Source organism: Streptopelia decaocto, assembly GCF_964273445.1.
Source record: "Streptopelia decaocto genome assembly, chromosome: 12".
In the NCBI taxonomy this organism is placed as follows: domain Eukaryota; kingdom Metazoa; phylum Chordata; class Aves; order Columbiformes; family Columbidae; genus Streptopelia; species Streptopelia decaocto.
In genome coordinates this window covers 11,890,616-11,904,877 of record NC_138667.1, presented here as the reverse complement: position 1 = coordinate 11,904,877, position 14,262 = coordinate 11,890,616, and the positions used below count along the sequence as shown (strand labels likewise).

Sequence of the window (14,262 nt, the reverse complement as noted above, 5' to 3'; positions counted from 1 at the left end):
TCCTAGATGTTATGATTGCTTGATGCTGAGTATCAGTTACCCTCATTGAGATGCACGATAGTACAGAATAGCGTTTGTTTATCAGCATAGCTGGGGTTTTTTTTCTTGTTCTGATATAGGCATTATGTTCTGAGCACCCCTCTTGCACATTTATTGTTCCCTCCTGTCTTCCCATTCTAGGTGATGGTGCAAATGATGTAAGTATGATTCAAGCAGCTGATGTTGGAGTTGGGATATCTGGCCAAGAAGGCATGCAGGTATTGCCTCCATTTATTTCCTGTCCTCTTTTCTCAGGTGGTCTCTTGCTGCTTAATAAGTTTCATAGCAGCCCTGTACTCCTGAGTGTCACATTAAAGATGCAAGTTACTGTTGTAAATTAAAATGCAGTTCACAATTATGAGTTCAGCCAAAAAAAGTGTGTTTTGAGCCAACAATTAACATGCATGGACAAACGTGTTTGCTCATAATCCTGGAAAATTAGCAGATGCCTGTCCAGTGTTAGGTTAACATCTGGTTTCTGAATTATCTCTAATATAGCGTTACCAGGTTTGTTGATTCTCTTTCAGCATTTTCTGCACCAAATTCTTTCCCATACATCCCCTTTCCTCATTCTCCTAAGATGGAGAGTTCTGCAGAGATAGGAAGTTCCAAATATTTTCCCAAAGTTTGGAGGGGTTTTTGTTTTGTTTTGGGTTTGGTGTGTGTTTGTTTGTTTGTTTTCCTACAATATTCAGTAGCAGGAAACCATTTCAATGTCCATGTTCAAATTTCATTGTATTGGGTGGGGAAAAAGGATTTATTGTAAATTAACTTCTATTCTTTTTCCCTAAGGCTGTGATGGCTAGTGACTTTGCAATAACCCGATTTAAGCATCTCAAAAAGCTACTTCTTGTCCATGGCCATTGGTGTTATGCCCGCTTGGCAAAGATGGTGATTTACTTTTTCTACAAAAACGTGGTAAGATTATTAAAATTTTCATCGTTGCAAGGGTTAAGTTCAGGGCTAAGGGTTTTATTTTTCTTCTTTCCTCTTCTCTGCTCTTCCTTCTCCACTCCACTCCTGTTTTCTTGGGTGGATTTGTTTGTTTGTTTGTTTTTGCAGGCTATACTCTCTTTTTATGAAGCTACAGTTCCTGTTCATTCACTTTGCAAGTTTATAGTATGCTACTGCCTTCTCAGTAATGTGCTGCATAAAGCATGTGGAAAAATATGGATTCTAAATATAATTTGAAAAAGCATTATTCCAGGAGGAAAAAGGATTCAAGTCTTAGTAACTTTATATGGTAGTTCGAGAAACTATTAATAATACCCATGAGCTTCAAAATAAAATTTGCATAAGGAAGAGCAGATTATTAGTGCTCGAATACAGAAGATGGCTCTGCACTAAGAATTGACTGCCTGTGAAACCTCTGCATTTTTGCATTTAATTTGATAGGAACAACTTGCAAGTAACGATGCAGTCATATCTGGCATTTTTATTAAAAATTTAATGTATATGCAAATGAGCTGCGCATTGAAGAATAATGTAAAGTGGAAAAAACTGATAGTAATACAGTTTCTACAAGACAGTGCAAACAAGTCCATTTGAGGGGAAATACACTCTGAACATGAAAGAATATTTGCTTAGAATTCAAAGTATCTGTACTTTTTAAATAATTTTGAATAAGGATTGCTTCTTATCAGTGTTAGAATTCGTAGAGGAAATAGAAACTTCTTTTTTATTTCTTTTTCTGGATTGGGTACCCTTTTAGAGTTCAAAGGTTATTTATTTGCAATGCGAAATAGCTCTTCAAACTGGGATGCTGCTGTTCTATTATCTCTCCAGTACCATTAAGGTGCAGGAGGCCTTTGATTCCACATAGACAACCAGTTTGTAAAAGGATTTTAAAATCTGATGCTCAGAGCTGTGAACAGTTTACTGAATTATTCTCTGCTATTTTATTAAAGAAACCTAATGGCTTTTAAAAAGCTGTATCACAGTGGATCAGAGTGAAGCAGTCCCTTAAAATACACTGCTTTATGGAATAAAGTGCAGAGCTGTCTACTGATGGTACTTTTAACCAAAATAACATAATCTTGGGAGCCTCTGTTAATAACCAATGTACTACATTAGCCTCATAGGTGGAACTATGAGGTATAGACCATCTATGCATTGCAAACTGAAGGGTCCAGATCAGCTGTAATAGTAGGGAACAGCACAGGGGAAGGAAGAGGACAACAAGGAGAGGCCACACAAAAGGTGCAGCTTCACGACTCCCACAGCCCAAAGAGAAATGAAATCATGCCAGTGTGAAGGATATTCTTCTGCACACCTGGGAACCACAGCTAGCTTGTAACAGGACTTTGTGTTTGTATTTACTTCTCCACAGGCCTATGTCAACCTGCTCTTCTGGTACCAGTTCTTCTGTGGGTTCTCAGGCAGCACAATGATAGATTACTGGCAGATGATTTTTTTCAATCTCTTCTTCACCTCCATGCCTCCTCTTCTCTTTGGAGCCCTGGATAGAGATGTTTCTGCAGAAACACTTCTAGGCTTGCCCGAGTTGTACAAGAATGGACAAAATTCAGAGGTATGTCTTGATTGCTGAAATAACTGCTTGATAAGCCGAAGCACCACAGGATTTTTGGTTTTGTGAGGAGAGAGAGAAGAGTTTAGACTTACTTGGAACAAAATGATCCATTTATGGTTTCTAGTTTACCAATGTCCAATAAAAGAAGGTACAGTTGTAGCTGTCAGAAGAACTGGTAAGGAACACATGATTGAAGTGGCTTCCTGGAAGTGAAGCTGGGTCCTTGGTCACAGTTGGAAGATGGAAATAGGGAGGTTTATTCTGCCACTAAATATACAGACTAGTCCAATTTGGTATAAGCATGCTGCATTATAATAAATAGAGTGATGTGTCAATGTTGTGTTTGACATTTCTGATCTAAAGAAGAGACCATGGAGCAAATTAGTGTGTGTATGTATATCTGTACACACTATATATATATAAAATTTCTCAGTGAGGGCACTGAAGGCATGTAATGAATGAGGGTAAAGTAGATTAGTTGGTCCCCAATTAAACTCTGTTTAGATTTGATGCTTCAAACCATCTCTCAGCCTACTGAAGAAGAAAATGTTGTTGAAAAGATTACAGCAAAAAGTGGCAAGGAAACACAACCCCTTAAATCAATAAACAATCCAACATTTTTTATTATTCTCAGGTTCAGAAATATATCTGTTAATACATAAAGGATTTTGTCACAGTTTGATGTCTGGGTTATTCCAGGCATGAACTGTTTCATTGATTTACTTGTTTCACTTTGAATAGTCAGTATTGGTAACCCACAGAAAATATCCATGATATATGTTATTTTTTTACATCAGTTTGTCTGTCAGGTTTAGAGAACTATTCTGATCCCTGTATGTTTTTGAAGAACACACATATGCAGACATACACACCTGGTTTTGCACATACGTAAAGCACAGTAGTACTTATTCTCTAATTGCCTCAACATTTTAAATGGGAAATTATGAAAACGTTAATGAGCAAAATTTGATGTGGCCTTGGTTTTAAATCACAAAATCGCATGGTACTTAGGAAAACTTCTCTCTCTTTTTTCTCCCAGTACCTACTTTATTTATCATGGACTGTGATTTTTAACACTGGTGATCCACATTATGTTTAATGATGTTTTAAAACACTTAGGTAAGGGAGTGCAGAATTTGAAGATTCTCGGTAAAACTTCCCATTCCTTTTCTCAGGAGCTCTTGGCTCTCACATATATGCAAAATATATGTTCTTTATCATTTTGAAGAGATCATTGCTGTTGCTTTGACATTTTGTCTGCCCTGGAAGAGTAGGAGCCCAGCCTTCTGTCACCACACTAGTGTGTGCCACTGCACAGGAGCTGTGGCCTCACAGGTTCCTGGAGAAGCTTAAATATAACAAGTAGTCAAATTGAAATGGCACAGAATAGAAGTTTCAGTAGAAGGAGCATTAACAGAAGGGATTTTGACCAATTCTATAACTGCAGGAAGAGATTTGTTTGAAAAATAATTTGAGGCACGGTGTCCTTTGAGGATGGATGGGGCATTCCTGACATTCAGCTTTTAAGACCCCTAGTTGACTGACTAATCTTCCTGAAGTCTGTGTTTAGTTAACACAGAGAAAATGTCTGTTCACACATAAGCCTTTGGTCTAAATCAGCTGCTCAGGAGGTGTTTACTCCTGAAGGTAGACCCGTTATCTATAATCAATAGTCTGAATGGAAGAAAAACAGACAGCAAATTATGCCTGCAGGACAGACTAGAGATGTGTGTTCCATCATAATGACTGTTATCTATAAACTCCTGCAGATATACAAGCTGTCAACTTTTATTATTACAATGTTGGATGCCTTCTATCAGAGCCTCATTTGCTTCTTTGTCCCCTATTTGGTAAGTACCACACAGGTCATTAATGTTCTCACACTCCTCTCCGCCTTAAAAAATACAAAAAATTACCTTTGAACAGTCAAGGTTCATCACAGTCTACCTGTCTGTTTCCTAGACATACAAGGACTCTGACATAGGTGTGTTTTCCTTTGGAAACTCCATCAATAGCATCTCTCTCCTGACCATTCTCTTGCATCAGGCTCTAGAAATGAAAACGTGGGTATGTATTTGGTATGTCCTGTTCACACGACTATTTTTCTTTTCTGAACACAGCTTGCTGTTTAGACATGACCTTGCCTTTCAGAGCCATTTACCTGAATTCTGGGTCACAACAAGTAAGCAACAGATGCACTGAGATTTAACAATGTGTCAGAATTTATTATAATATTGGCCTCAGGATAATACCTCCATGTGCACAGTAGCAGAATTTCCTTCTACTGTGCTTTTGGACAAGAAGTACACAATTTTTACGTACTTCAGTATATGAGGACTTGTTTTTTAAAGAACTCTATTAACTGTCACTGGTTTGTAAGTTATTTTCCAGTTATTTCTACTACTGCACTTTTCAGTAGCAGGGTCTATTGGATGCATTCTTTCCGATCTTTCTTTGTATCCTCCTGTTTTACACCCAGAGTCAGGGTCTCACAAGCATCACTGTCATTTTGTGCAATTCTGCTTACAGACCTTGCTCCACGTGGTAACGATGATGGGCAGTGTGGCGTTTTACTTCATCTTCTCTCTGATCTACAATGCCACCTGCGTGCTCTGTAACCCTCCCACCAACCCCTACTGGATTATGGAGAGGCAGCTGTCAGACCCCATCTTCTACTTACTGTGCCTTATTACCCCAGTCATTGCACTCCTGCCAAGGTTTGAATGATGCACTGTTTTCCTCTCGGTTTTCTTTGTTTGGATTTGTAGGCATTTGAGCGAAAAAACTGTAATGATATTAATCTGTATAGATATGTGATATGTCGGGCACATGTGTTGCACAGGAAAAAGTGATCAGTGTGGAAGTCAAGTTTCCAGTACATGAACCATTAATTTATTCAGTTATATAATCCTAGATAAGTCACTCTATATCTACTGCTTTTGTTTTCCCGTCAGGGAAAACTTTCTATCTGGGCTGCTTCAGAGTTTACCGGTACGAATCTGTTACATAAATGTTTGCTATCATAAACACAGTGTTCTCGAGCTGATCAAGACTAGAAAGCAAGTCTTTGAAATATTCCTATGTGCTTTGAGAGGTACAAAATGTATTCTGCTTCTTAAGCATATTACAGTGCATTACTAAGCCAAATTTAAAACCATGTTTGTATATGAAATAATTTTCTGCATCCAGAATTTTTTTTTACTTTGTGCAATAAATCAGGTATGTTAAAGATAGAGTTAACTGAGGCTGAATAATATTTGAAGAGGGATAAACAGTATTATAGGTTGCTGAAAAAACTTGTTTGAAAACATAATGGTTCTGTTCCAATATATGTATATGGTAACCTTGCTACTTTTGGTGCTTAATCATTCTTTCAGCATATATGCTTTGAGTTGCACCACTTATTTAAAATCTTTGTTTGTGCTTGGACAATGAAAGAAATGGGTTTGGTTTACTATTTTATTAGTGTCCTTCTCATCCTAGTTGTCATAAAGTAGTGCAGCACAATTGTATTGCAAGAATCAGGAAAATGTTTTTAGTATCTGATTTTGTAAGTGCTTTAAGGTTTTAGAATCTGAGTCTTAATTTTGGCTAAAAAGGAACCTTTCAAGACTAGATAATATTTTTCTTCAAATTATTATTATCATTATTATTATTATTTCCCATTTATGTTGAGACGGTCTTGTGATTTTACGTCACATTATATAACTTCAAGTCAGGATAAACAACACAGAGTTCAGAAAGGTCTCACGTCTCCTAGGCAGGGCATGCTTTTCCAGCCTGTTTTTCCTCCGGTGTGCCTGTTGTTTTCCTGTCAGCCCTCATTCACAGTGTCGTTTTTGACCCTGAGCTTTCTACTGAGAGCCACATCAAACATGTGATTAGAGAACAGGTATCTTCATCTTGGGAATTCAGCAAAGTTAAGATTGTTGCTGTCTCAGTGGGATGCTGAGTTTAAAGATTTGTATCTTAATATCTTCAAAGTTGGAGAACATGAAGAACTACTTTCTTCATGTAGGTACCCCAGATTATTTTCTGCAGAGTCGTCAGTTCACAGAACATCCAGCCCCCAGTTTCTGCTGCAACTTAGTGGTGTCAGCATGTCACAGCAGTGGGGAAACCACCCTTTGTTAAAACATACTTAATTTTAAGTTTCAGTTGGTTCGTCGCACCACACTGCCTGCTCCCTATCTCCCTCAGAAACCAGTTGGAGCCTTGGGATTTTGGTTTCTGTCTAAGAGCTTTTGTTAAAATCCTTGCTCTCCTCAGTTGTTGCTGCTGCTGTCTGTGCTGCAGGCACTCTCTGGGGCTGCCTGTGTGCAGGGTTTTCCTCGAGCACTGTCTGGCAGCACTTCGCAGAGCATCCTCTGTGTATCAGCATCTCAAAACTGTCTCTGAACTTGGTTTTGGGACATGAACCGCACAGTGTTAGGTACTAAATCCCTTGAGACTGAGAAGAAAAGGATCTAAATTACATTTCCATTTATTGGCAAGGGAGGGCACTTTGTCTCTTGGGGGATTTCAACATATGAACCAGATATATTTCTCCAGCTGTGGAAGGCAGACTGCAGTCTGCCAGGAAGCCCTGCAGAGGCCCAAAAGGTAACTGACTCTTGCACCTTGCAGGATTGAGGGAAGGGTAGGAGCAAATGAAAAAGCAGTTCACGGGATGGAAGACATGGTTTTCCTTCCCTTCTCTGTCCTCCTGTCTGGTTCACCTGCAACTTGCACAGAAGATACAAAGGACAACTTGAGAGCAAAGACAGAGGACAAGATCCACACCAGCTCCATGCAGATGGACCTTGGCTCCCTGTAGCTGTGCTCTTAGCTGCCTGGCCATGACCAGCAACTGCACAGTTCCCAGACATGAGCCGTTATGGGAACAACCAGCCTGAGCAGAGGCACACCAAATGTGTGTTCACCCACTCCTACTTGTGCAGAGAGGCCTGAGGAATCCATCACCTTAAAAGCCCTTTCCATACTTAGTCTAGCTTGTTAGGCTTTTTAATCTTGCTATCCTTATTTATGCATAGATTCAGCAGGAGGATTTGAAGATGGCAACTTTATTAATGTAATTTCAAAGAGTCCCCATGTTTGTTTTAAAATGTGTATTCAGGCCATGTACATAAAGGTCAAATCCTATGAGAACAATGCTTTGAAAGAGAATTTGGTTTTCTGGCAAAATTAACATGACATGGAGGATGTGTCTTCTCTCCCTGCACGTAATATAAAGTTATATAAGGGCAAAGGGCAGGTAGGACACAAGGGTATTTTACTGTTTCCTGAGGAAATCCACAAGCTGAGGTTTTTAAATTTCTGGTTTTATGAGATCTACCAAATTAAGATCCCTTCTTTAGCCTGTGTTTGAAGTATAAATATAATTTCAATCTCCTCAAATACTGCATCTCTTGGTCAGCTTCTGTTTATCTTTCTTGCACTGTTCAGCAACCAAGTGGTTCTACTATCATTTATTTAGTATTTATATACATGTATTTGGCTCTATACAGGTCAAGATAAGCGTATAGTTACATGTTACACTAAGATTCAACAGTCAACTTTCATCTAACAGGTATAAGGTATCTACCAGATGCCTGCAAAGTAACAGAAAATTAGCAACTGGATTTGTGTAATGTGATACAAATTATGGAAGGAACCCATTGGTGAGACTGTTTCTTCCTCTTTTATCAGGTTCTTTATTTTTGCTCTACAAGGAACCTTTGGAGCATCTCTGATTCTGAAAGCACAGCAACTAGATAAACTTCCTAAAGAGGAACAGGATCTTGAAATCCAGAAATTAAGATCAGGAAAGCAAACTACTTCTGGTGCACCTGTGGCATCACCTGCATCTAATGATGACCTTGAGCAAAACATCAGCCACTTAAGTGTGTCACCATTTTTACATCCAGCAGCAGCAGCTCTGTCTCATGGGCACACAGGAGGTCAGGGACTTTCTGCCTCTGAAGTGAATCCTCTCAGGAAACGAACGCTTGAAGAAGGCTACTATTTCTTTAATAGGTGGGCAGAGGAGGAATCTACTGCTATGGACCCTTCGACAGGACCTTTCTCTGGCCAATACTCCCTTGTACCCAGCATGACAACACCTCCTGGGCAGGACAGTGGCAAACTTACTAAAGGCAATGTTAACCGTGGAAGCCACCGGCGATCTGTGAGCGCGGTGACACTCTGAAGAAAAAATCAGAAATGGGATCCACAGCCCATGTGGAGAAGGATACAATAAGGAAAATTAAAAGTCTGATTATACTTAACCATGATGCTCACTACAAAAGGAGAGAAAGGCGTGTGGAGTTACAAACCTGCTGAAGTAGTGCAATGACATCTCTAATATGTAACTTATCCTAAGTTCATATGTAGTTTGGATTTGTTATTACATGACTTCTTGATCTTCCTGGGTTTGTCGCATTAGAGAAATGTTATTTGAGCATCACACAGTTGCTGAGAAATGTACAATTCCTTTCTTTCATCAAGGGATATTTTTCTTTCACAGTAATAGGGAATTATTGTGCTAGTGATGTTTCAATGTTATTATGCTATTGAGGTAACAGAAAAAGAATCCATTCTATATTGTCGAGCCCTAAAGCAACACATCCCACTTTAGCTTTTACTATCAAAGTCTTAAAAAGACTTCGCTAACTTAAAAATTACAGTTCTGCCTTGAAAAAGGTTACCTCCTGGTACTAAAGGTATTCACAGAACAGCATCATCAGAAAGAGACTAGAGAATGTTCAGGTTTTTAATATACAGATTGATACATATAACAATAGCAGATCTATAGTCTGTTTTCCCTGAACAATAAGTTCTGTATTTTTATGCAGGCAGTGTTTTGACCTCATACTGTTAAGAAGGGGACAAATGAGTTTATGAAGTAGAAAAATGCAAATACTGAACTATAAGAAGTGGCAGGATAACTCAGAGAAAGTGGAGTCTACTTCTTCATACCTACAAAAGCAGACATATAAGACAAGTCAAATTCAAGGATTTAGGGTTTAGAATTCTAAAGTTGTCCCTGCTTTTTCATCAAAAAACTCAGTTTCTTCTTTCCATTCTCCATATGATTATGTAGTGTTGCTGCATTCAATCAAGTATAAATTATGCTCCTCACAGCTGGTTACATTCAGCAGTTGATGGAGATCTCAATAATTGACAAGCAATATATGAAGGTCACTAATCACATTGCAGTAAAGTACATGGCATGGAATGACCAAAATATGCATAATACGTTTATCCTTTTCAGTATCTCAGTGCAACAAGATGCAGGGAAAAAAAAAAACATAAAATTTCACCATCATCACTACCTATTGCAATGCAATGAAAGGCCACTTTGGTATTTCTTATAGAAATGTTGACTAGTAAGACCATTTCTGAAGTTTTCCTTCACAACACAATGTGGGGTGAAAGCTTAACTATGTTTTAAATTCAAGCTATCTGTACTTTTGTGAATCTACCACTGGTTCTGATTTAAGTAGGTTTTTAGCCTTTTTAATACATGCCGTATTAACTTTGCTATTTACTACTTGTCAAAATGTGTGATCTGTTTAATAACATACTTAGCAAACACCAATTTAACTTCTGCGTGTTATAATAATTACTGTAACTAGAGTCTTGAAGATGCTATTTTAAAGCAACTCGAGTGAAACTGAATAGCATATCTGCCCTGGGATTGCTCACAATCAGAACAAGAGCACACATAGAACTGTAACTCTTAAAGTATTAATTGTCAGCTGTAAAACAATTCAGATTTTTTTTTGTATGATGTACAAAATGAAGGGAATTAGGCATAGCTGAGGTTATGGTTAACGGAGTATGAGATCGCTCAAATGTTTGCTCACTAGCTGGGAATGGACCTTTGGTAACAAAGACTTAAGATCAAGCCTTTGCAATTCACAGCCATGTTTTTACATTAAATAACCCATTTCCTTTGAACTTAAAGATGATGCCAACTTCTTAAACATTTTATTACAAAATGTAAAGTGGTTTTATAGTAATAAATGTAATATGGTCTTGACTTGGTGTGTTGTTGAGAGGACAAAAAGAGAGGCAGAGTAGTTTTCCTATTGTCATTCATGAGTGGTGAACTTGTGTTTTCAGAAGCCTCTCCTCTACCTAGTAGGCCACACTATAGGAAGGCTTATCATGAAAACCAGATAACAAATATAAGTAAACTTTCAAGGAGACTGAGTATATCTGGAAAAGGGCCAGACAGGTTATTTTTAAGCAAATCTGGAAGACCTGTAGACATTCCTGAATTCAAAGCCAAGAACCTATTTCATGTTTTCTCACAACAACTTCCACAAAACTATTCTATCATGAGTTTTGCCCTAACAGCTGGGCTTAGGTTCAGAAATGGCATATAGTTAACAGAAGGTCCTTTTATGAAGGTGAATGGAGGAAGGATTTATTGTGATCTCCAGCAAAATAGCCTTTAAAAGCTTTATAGTGATGGAGTCCCTCCTGTGTCAGGGGATGAAAGGAAATGGAAGAGAGTCCCTCTGTAAGTAGCTTCTAGGCTGTAAGCAAAAATAGTTACTTCAGTTAGAAGAAAAAATCCAAATTTTCATGGCTGCCTTAAATAATTCTACAGCTAGACCTACAATCTGTTAATTCTCTTGTGTGGTAGATAATAACAAAATGGTTCAACAGATTTGTTTACCTGAAGAATTTGGAACATAGAGGAAAAGCATCCCTGGTCCTTGAGGAAAAAAGCTGAAACAAATGGCAGCAGCAGGTAAGACCTGATCTCTGCATCCCAGCTGGCTCCACAGCTTTGCAGAACTCTCCCCTGTACGCTCCTCCTGGGTGACAGCGCTACCCCCCCTCCTCCAATGCAGATGCTGCCGTGGTTCTGGACCTATATTAGCTGCTAAACAGTGTGAACTTTTCTGTGCTCCAGGGTCAGCAGTGATCATGAACTATCTCATGTTAAAAAGATGGTGAACATGAACTTCCCTTTGATCATGGAGTAAATTATCTCAGACCATCAATTCCTTTTGGAAGTAGGATTTATTTTTTTTTTTTTTATTCCAATGAAAGCAAGCCTATAGTAAGAAAGCAGGCCCCCCAATGAATCTCTCTCCAAGAAGGGAAGTGTGTTTACTAAATGGGTTAATTAGACCTAACTGGATTTCCAAGATAGCTTATTTTTATTTCAAGACATATTTAATAATACTGTCAAGACATATGTTCCATTACTCTTAACGTGAATGTTTCACAACAGAGCAAGTGTCTCACTTTTTAATGTATCCTCTGGTGATATTCAACATTTCATAGACTACAAAACACTAAAATTAATGTGTTTTTTGTGAAATTACTGCATACTTTTTATTTTGGTTTATGATGTTATTATAATAAAGATACTGCATATGCAACAGTTCTTTGAGCTATACAGAGCCATACTTACATGACAAACTGAAGGTGGCCTCTCATATAGAGGTGAGCAGGAGCTGACTCACCAGGTCTGTTGGCTGAGTAGCAGGTGCCATCCCAGGCTGCTTGCAGGGGCCACTGAAGAGCCATCCCTCATGTTCTCAACAGAGGTAAGTTGTTTGTTGTTTTAGGGGGTTTTCTTGTGTTTTTTGGTTTTGTTTTGTTTTAATACAAGGTGTGACAAGTGCATACACACTTTCTTTGTGTCTGTCTTAACCCAGCAAGTTTGAGATGTGTTCTTTGACAGTTGCAGCTGATTATCTGCTTGATATCAGCAATAGCTGTTCAGTCTAAAATCCAGCATTAATCAAGTGGGATAGAGAGGGGAATCCAGTGTGGTTTTTTATGTGTCTCAGAAAAATAAAAACAGTTTTTACGCTACGTAGAGATATATGTGCATCATGCTCCAGCACAGAAACCGCTTTTCCCAAGGATGACTTGTGTGTATTTTGCCACTTTGTTGGTTGATGCTGCGATGTTTAATTCATTTGTCTGATTGCAGTTTGACGCGGTGTGCAAGTACAGAGCTATTTGCTTTAGGGGTAAGGTGACTGCAGGCAGGATGTGGCATGATTAGGTACTTGTGAGTAGCAGTGATGAGTAAAAATATAAACGTGGAGACAAGAGGCTCTTGAAGATAATGATCACAGAGGGTGGGATTTAGAGAGCTGACCAAATAACACTAAGATCTATAAAGTACTTTTGACATTGCCAGTGATTGGAACTTGCTGCAATTATCAGTATGTGAGACAACAGTGAACAGAACTTGCTGCCAGGCTTTTTAATATAACACCTGATTATTCTCAGCTACACAAATAAGAATGAGCCTGAATAGAGTCTGAATCATTATTTTTCAAAAAAATATCAGAGGAGTAACCCTCTGTTATCTGAAGGCATCGAAGGGTGATAGTTGTTTGTCCGCTATCCCTAGAGTAGCTCCTGAAGTACAGTCTCACCTCCAGGTACGCTTTGCAGGTTTCCACATTAGTGCCCAAAGAACTTGTGGTTATTGTGTTCTTCAACAGACGAGCAGAGCTCTACAAATGATCATCACTATAACTAAAAGGTCAAATCTTGATTCCATGGAAACTTAAGTTTTGACCTTGACTTCACTGAAAGCAAGTTATTAGCTGCTGCTTTGTTATTGCCATGGGTTCAAACCCACAAATCTGAGTCAAGGTCTTCATGGGATTACAGGGAAGTAGTTTAACACACCATTGCTGCCAGCCCTGGGGGTATTTCTCTGCCACAGTTTATTGCCTTCTTCATGAGGGTGGCACAACAGCCACAGATAACCTCTTCAGCTGTCAGTTGTCTAGATTTTGTTGCCCATTTTGCCTGCAGTCCCTGTAAGAGGTTGAAGCCAGACAGGGGGCAAAGCTGGGCTCTGAAGTTGAATGCATTGGTTTAATAGCTGCTGTGCTTACAGCACCATCAGCTGTTCCAGTGAGTCAGCAGATACTTTAGTCTTCCTGAGTATTTCACTTTGCATCAGATAGTGGACATCCAAAAAAACCTCAACAGAAAGAATGTATTATTCCCAAACACTGAAAAAAATATTTAAAATAAGTAGTCAATACATTGGAAGATGAGTCCAAACACAGCCAGGGCCTTCCTTTTTTTTTATACTGGTATTCCTCCCCGCTTTACTAATATTGTTCTATTTAACCACAAACAGATCAGGTAGGGAAATCCTGTACATTTATTGGTTTTCTTCAAAACAGGACACATGTAAATCAGTAGGATGCAGGCAAGTCAATAGAGCTTATTTAAAATCAGCTGGATTCAACTGAAATTTTTATTAGAGCCTATCTTGTTTTGGTGATACCTTATTTCTAAAGACTTTTGCCAGGAAGATCAAACATCTATACATACTTGATCTGAATGGTTCCTGTTTCGCAGTGTTTAGGCAGCTTATGGTCAGTAATGGTCATGGTCTAAATCAAAGTTTGAAGAGGAGAGCAGGTTCTTAATTCTGTTACTATGTGCCTGGGATAGTGCAGGAAATAGACTAATAAGTACCAAGACCAAGAGTGCCCCGTAGTGATAAAGGATGAACATGAATATGTCCAAGGCCTTCTGGAGATTTCCAAACAAAATTCCTAAACTACTTTCAAGCATTGTTCAGAGGTCACTCAGAGCTTGAGGTGTCTATTTAACATGTTTTATTAGTAAAATGAGTAAAGTATGTATCCATGTATGTTCTCAGTTAAGTGCACAGGATGGTGAAGAATGGCCCCACAATTGCAGTA

At 38.6% G+C, this 14,262-nt stretch overlaps 1 protein-coding gene across 1 annotated transcript in view; it reads left to right on the top strand.

Annotated features, from left to right (window-relative positions):
* The window catches only part of ATP10B (ATPase phospholipid transporting 10B (putative)), a gene marked incomplete at both ends in the record, with an annotated part of 50,711 nt that extends 41,955 nt beyond the window's left edge, over positions 1-8,756 (top strand). Inside the window, 6 exons of the mRNA XM_082063925.1 lie at positions 181-257; positions 832-957; positions 2,369-2,569; positions 4,339-4,419; positions 5,099-5,286; positions 8,258-8,756. Of these exons, the coding sequence (XP_081920051.1) occupies positions 181-257; positions 832-957; positions 2,369-2,569; positions 4,339-4,419; positions 5,099-5,286; positions 8,258-8,756 (1,172 nt within the window). The remainder of the gene's footprint in view (positions 1-180; positions 258-831; positions 958-2,368; positions 2,570-4,338; positions 4,420-5,098; positions 5,287-8,257) is intronic.
* Between the last annotated feature and the right edge of the window lie 5,506 nt (positions 8,757-14,262).